The sequence below is a fragment of the Azolla caroliniana genome, unplaced genomic scaffold, assembly GCF_043228905.1.
Source record: "Azolla caroliniana isolate FFs.n. ecotype wild unplaced genomic scaffold, voAzoCaro1.0.p SCAF_1155, whole genome shotgun sequence".
Taxonomy (NCBI): Eukaryota; Viridiplantae; Streptophyta; class Polypodiopsida; order Salviniales; family Salviniaceae; genus Azolla; species Azolla caroliniana.
In genome coordinates this window covers 5,525-11,479 of record NW_028231590.1, presented here as the reverse complement: position 1 = coordinate 11,479, position 5,955 = coordinate 5,525, and the positions used below count along the sequence as shown (strand labels likewise).

The window sequence follows — 5,955 nt, the reverse complement described above, 5'->3', positions numbered from 1 at the left end:
GACATTTTGTACGTGTACACACGCATTGGGTGGCCAACGCACACATGCATGCACACACGCACGCACACACAAGTAAGCTAAAGGTAGTATTAAAATTATATTTAAGGAGACTTCTTGGGTGGAAGTTTTATGAAACGGATCTTTAAATGTCTAATGTTGACAATGAAATATTAGGCTTTAAGTTTGTGTAACAATATGTCCAATTTTATTTGTAGTTTTTAATGCAATTTTTCAAGGGAATCCTTGATTTATTTGTTTCATTCAAAACAAAACATAATTTGATTATCTCCCCATCACGAACTCATGTTACTCATGTGAGAATTCCTAAAAACATAAGTACAAATGGACAATTACTATTTCACCACAATGGACCTTGTAGCATGTGTTTAACCTTGGGGAATTGTAGAGAAACTATGAGACTTGGGGTAACAACTAAGAATAAAATTATTAGTATCGACACAAACATAGACTATGAAAACTTGCAATGAATACGCTAGGATAATTTGACCCACAACTGCAACTTACATCAAGAGAAGTCAAGAAATGCACCTTTAAAAGAGTTTTGGAGATTATGGTTGACTTTGTAGCCATTTGCTCTAGGAACTGGAACCCTACAATAGGAAAGAAGAAGATTGAACACGCTTACCATTCCGAGTATGAGGACCTTGTACCAACATTATTGAGCAAGACAAGCTCTTGACAAAGGACCATATTGGACAATATTTACCAATTACACTACAAGGAAACCATGAACATACTCAGGTTACAAATAGCATCAATATGGTTATCTACCTATAGGAACACGAGAAAAGATAATTTAGGTTGGGGAGCAGCTATGAGGGTTGTTACGTAAAATGACATCAAGAGAGGGATTATGAAGTTTTTCTTCGCAATTGCCCCGAAACACGCTTATCCTTGAGAGGCCACACAAATATTCCCAAGAGTCCCATGGGGAACAATATTTTATAAGAACTCTAAACATTTAAAAGACCTTCCTTCCAATATTGACTTCCACATTCTCAATCCTCTTCTTCTTTGTTTTCATCCCCATCTTTTCCTGCTTTTGCATTTGCATCTTCTTCTGCATCTTCTTCTGCTTTTACGTCTTCCTTAAAAGTTGTTCTCCTCTCTTTAATAATCTAATCAATAACTATAATATTTTGGCTCTTGGATCTTCTCATTACTATTTGAAATATGTCAATCCAAGGTGACATTCTCGAAGTCACAGGTTTGTATAAATCATTCCAATTGAACTTCAATACATTAATAAATCCATCTACATACTACATTGGTGATCATTTTGTTTTTTCCTAATGTCCACATGAATTAAGCGTGGAAATTTTAACTCATAACTTTTTTGAAATTAGTACCAAAAACCTTTGTAATTCTAATGGTTTTCATTATCTTGGGTTGATTTAATTTTATTCAATAAATATGTAGTTGTTGGATGCAATAACTTGACGGATACGGAATGGTTGACGAAGCAAGACCCTTATGTGATACTTGAATATGGGGGTACCCGATATCGAACACGTACAGATACAGGTAAAAGTTAAATAAGTTTGTCTCAATTGTTTGATTATTCACTACATCAATCATCCATTCTACCATGATATCATGATTATGTGCATTCTGGGACTAATTCAAAACCCCATCATTCATAAAATTGCCCATTAGTTCAATGCAAAGGATGTAACCCAAAAATTGCCGAAATTGCCTCCTTAGTTCAATTTTACTTCTATACATACATACATAAATGCATATATACACATGTCAAAGCGCGAGGATCTTCACATATATACATACATAAATACATAAATGCATACATAAATATAAATGCATACATACAGATGTCAAAGTGTGAGGATCTTAATTTGAAATATTAAGCATGTCATTAGTCTACCCAAACATAAGAAAAACACACGTAGTTATTGAAGAACATTAGTGTATGATAATTAGGAATTGAGTGCTTTAGCTAATTACAATATCTAATCAATAATTTGTCTATAAATAGACTTGGTTAATGACGTTTTGATCAATTGTTTGGTAGCTAATTGCAAGATCTAATCAACTATTTGTCTATAAATAGACTTGGTTAATGATGTTTTGATCAATTGTTTGGTAGCTAATTACAAGATCTAATCAATAATTTCTCTATCAGTAGACTTGGTTAATGATGTTTTGATAAGCTGTTTGGTCAAATTATAAGTTTAGCTTGCAAAAGATGCTTCTCATTATCACAAAGTGGGGATTGACCTAGAAGGAGTAAGTAATTTAAATGTTAACTAGGGGCTTGATTTTAAATTTCATATGATTTAGAAACCTCTAACTTTTATCCAACTACAAATTTGGAATTTCTAATGCAGATTTTTGCAGATTTTCCATTATATTATGTGTGATCCTTTCTTCGTATGTAAAACATATTTGTTTCACAAGGTATATGTCTTGAAAAACCAGATCTAGGTTATCTCGTCGACCAAAAAAACATTTTAAAATAATATATCGGGTTGTTGAACTCATGTCATATACATAGTTACATGTTTGTATACCAACCCACTTACAAACAAACGTGATGACAATCATGAGCTTTATAGTGATTGTACTTTTGGATCATGTTTCAAATATTGTTTTGCAATCTTGATATATAGCTAACAATCCTCATGTGTGGATATTCTACTAGATGGTGGAAGAAACCCTCGATTCAATGAGAAATATTCCTTCATAGTCATTCAAGGCCTACCTGAAATCAATATTTCCGTATGGAACAGCAACACATTGGCCCTTGATGATTTTATCGGTTCAGGAAAGTATGTCTAAAATCTTATATGATGTTTTGATAGCTTTAGTGCATATGCATATGCTTTTATTTGAAAAATGTTCCAATAATAATAACATTATATTTATGTATTAACCCTGAATTATCTTGAATTTTTGCCCTATTTTTAAAGAAAATATTTCTCTTATGATGGGGCCTACTTTGTTTTTCATGCACGAGAACGTTTGTAATTTTAAGTTGGAGTTTTTATTCTCATAATCATAATATTTCAAATTGCAAATGCAAAATTCTGATTCGAGTTTTTTGCAAGTGAATGAGGTGTTGTTAGGGTACAACTTTGATAAATGATAGGTTGATTGCTAATTTATTGAACCAACTTAATGATGTTTTTAAACAAGTTTGAACATTCTTTTCAATATATATAGGATATTGTTGCAAAGAGTCTTATCCGAAGGTTATCAAGATTCACCATGGACTATATCTAGTAGACATGGAAGGTTAGTTCTAATTACGTTTTGTTCTATAATTCTATTTTCTAATTACAACTATGTGCTAGTCCACAACTTAACTTGTTAACAAGATATGTTTGTATGTATGAGACAACTAAATTATGTTACGTATATAATCCATTCCCAATCACATTAAAATTAAGATTGTGATAGTAACATATATGCAACTATTGATTGCCATGGGTTTAATCACATTTACATGGTCAAGACCTCGTCCATAAAATGATGCAAAACCCATGTCTTATTCAGACCCCATGTCCAATCAATTCACCATGAGTTCAACATGCCCTTCTTTATTTAACCTTGCACTAATGATAAGTACCGTTGTACATTCAATGATCCATGTGAAGATATGTAAAGAAGTGGGATCTCACAACATATCTTTTGTTAAATTTGTCGTTAATGATGATATTGACTTTTATATTTGTGGTAATTGTGATAACATTATTATAGGACATCAGGGGAAGTGAGGGTGATAATGCACTACAAGAAACATAAACCAACTAGTTATGCTAATACCTCCACATCCTATAATTATGCCCCACCTAACTCATACCCACCTCTACCGGCACCGGCACCATATCCATACAATTATCATCTAGGATATCCACCTTATCATAATTCGGCGGCATACCCTCCAACACCTTATCCTAATTCGGCACCATACCCTCCAACACCTTATCCTAATTCCACACCATACCCTCCAACACCTTATCCTAATTCGGGACCATACCCTCCAACACCTTATCCTTCAGCTCCATACTACAATCCACCTTACCCAGGTAATTATTTTCCGTTGTGTCATAAGTTTTGTTTTAATTTATATTTGGTTAATCTTCTATTGCGTTTTTTCCCATTATTCTTGGCATTAATCTATCAATTTCTATGTCAAACAATGTGGATTTACATGACACATAGAAAATAACCATGATTCTTGGCATTGATATATGTGCACACATGATTCTTCACATCAATATGTAGCACACATAGTATACGTATTACCATAACCATGTTATAGTCACTGAGTTTTGACTATGATATGAGCATGATTCTTGACATTAACACTATTGACTTGATCTAGTTTCACACATGTACTAAGTAGTAAGTATAATTCATTCTTGGCATTGGAGTACATAATTCATGTGCGCAAATATGATATGGACCCTATTCTTGACATTTACACTATTGACTTGATCTAGTGTCACACATGTACTAATTATAATTCATTCTTGACAATAATTCATGTGTAACAATATTATATGCATCATCATCACGATGTCTCATATTAATCTTCTTTAACCGTTCAATATTAGTTCATTCATATGACAAATTTTACAAATGGTTAGACATTAAATTGTGCACAAATAGATTATTCTCAACTTAAACGTATGTGTATAATCTATTCATATGACATGATTCTTGACATTAACATGTGTGTAGTTGCCACGTTATGCACACAAGTCCTTAATTGGAATCAAGTTACATCACATTGGTTATACCCTTGTTTCTTTATAATCTATTCATATGACATTATTCTTGACATCAATCTGTGTGTAGTTGCCACATTATGCGCAAGTCCTTATATGGAATCAAGTTACATCACATTGGTTATACCCTTGTTTCACTAAAATCTACTCATATGACATTATTCTAAACATTAATTTGTGTGTCATTGTCATGTTATGCACGCATCTCCTTCATTGGAATCAAGTTACATCACATTGGTTATACCCTTGTTTCTTTACATTTTTCACGATCTTGTTTCGATTTTCTCTTTCTTCTACTTGTATTTTTTTGGGAAAAGTACCATGATACCCTTGGAAGTTCGTCTATTTACCATAATGCCCCTAGAAGTTCCAAATTTACCATACTACCCGTATGTCCAAAAAATTACACTTTATAAAGTAATTATACACTCAAATCTTTGGTAAATAGGGCTAGTTTGGGTCCATTTCTTCCATCTTTGGTCAATAGGGCTTGTAGATTTGAGTGTATAATTACTTTATAAAATGTAATTTTTTGGATATAGGGGTAGTTTGGTAAATTTAAAAATTTCAGGGCATTCTGGTAAATAGAAGAACTTCCAAGGGTATCCTGGTACTTTTCCCTAAAATTTTTCCTTCAATTTTGCATCGATTAGATTCTCTCTTTCTCCTACATTAATTGACTTTTTATACAACTTTTGAGATTTTCTTTTTCTTTTCTCTCTATTTGCAGGGCCACATTAAAATAAATAAGAAGTTCAGCTATTGATCTCAAATCTTGCATAATCTCCTAAATACATTTGTAAATTCACTTGTCAAATTTGTAAAAGTCATGATAAGGTTGTAATCTATGTTATTTTCTCTAATAAAGTTATTTGTAACCAAAAACATCGTTGTCCATAGTTTATGATAGTGATGCTTCTAAAACAGAAAAACTAGGTGAAACAAAACCTTGAGAATTAATAAAGAGACACTTTACTGATAAAATTAGTAAGTTCTTACATGGACAGAAAAAGGCACAAATAAAGGGAAAAGTATCAAAATATTAGATGGAGTTTTTAGGTGCCATGGAGTTTAATGTGGTGTATGCAAACTTGACAACACCCAAATTTTTTACATAGACATGTCAATGTTTTGTCTACATCTATCAAACCACAAATAGTGAGGACACTTGAGTGGTAAAAAC

General features: G+C 32.5%; 1 protein-coding gene and 1 long non-coding RNA gene across 4 annotated transcripts; one reads left to right on the top strand and one right to left on the bottom strand.

The window, feature by feature from the left end:
• The first annotated feature begins 1,040 nt into the window (after nt 1-1,040).
• On the top strand, nt 1,041-5,657 carry LOC147847343 (elicitor-responsive protein 3-like). 2 transcript variants are annotated; one of them, XM_087339302.1, is made up of 7 exons: nt 1,041-1,228; nt 1,441-1,545; nt 2,681-2,807; nt 3,202-3,273; nt 3,739-3,929; nt 4,029-4,067; nt 5,503-5,657. In XM_087339302.1, exons 1-7 carry the CDS (start codon nt 1,195-1,197, stop codon nt 5,511-5,513), a joined length of 579 nt encoding a protein of 192 aa, XP_087195428.1. In that variant the 5' UTR covers nt 1,041-1,194; the 3' UTR covers nt 5,514-5,657. The 2 variants fall into 2 exon arrangements, with proteins under 2 accessions (XP_087195428.1, XP_087195427.1); XM_087339301.1 differs by having other exon boundaries at nt 3,739-4,067.
• On the bottom strand, nt 3,820-4,529 carry LOC147847344 (uncharacterized). Of its 2 annotated transcripts, XR_015532338.1 has the most exons (4): nt 4,499-4,529; nt 4,029-4,379; nt 3,930-3,962; nt 3,820-3,896 (listed from the first exon to the last, which is right to left on the bottom strand). It is a non-coding gene; the product is annotated as an uncharacterized LOC147847344 (long non-coding RNA). The 2 variants fall into 2 exon arrangements; XR_015532337.1 differs by lacking the exon at nt 3,930-3,962 and having other exon boundaries at nt 3,854-3,929.
• Nucleotides 5,658-5,955: the final 298 nt, after the last annotated feature.

What these genes read in the sequence shown, in the direction of transcription:
- LOC147847343 (XM_087339301.1), top strand. Translation starts at nt 1,195, where the DNA reads ATGTCAATCCAAGGTGACATTCTCGAAGTCACAG. An exon ending in GATTTTATCGGTTCAGGAAA is followed by an intron (nt 2,808 to 3,201) that starts GTATGTCTAAAA and finishes CAATATATATAG; the next exon opens with GATATTGTTGCAAAGAGTCT. An exon ending in ATATCTAGTAGACATGGAAG is followed by an intron (nt 3,274 to 3,738) that starts GTTAGTTCTAAT and finishes ACATTATTATAG; the next exon opens with GACATCAGGGGAAGTGAGGG.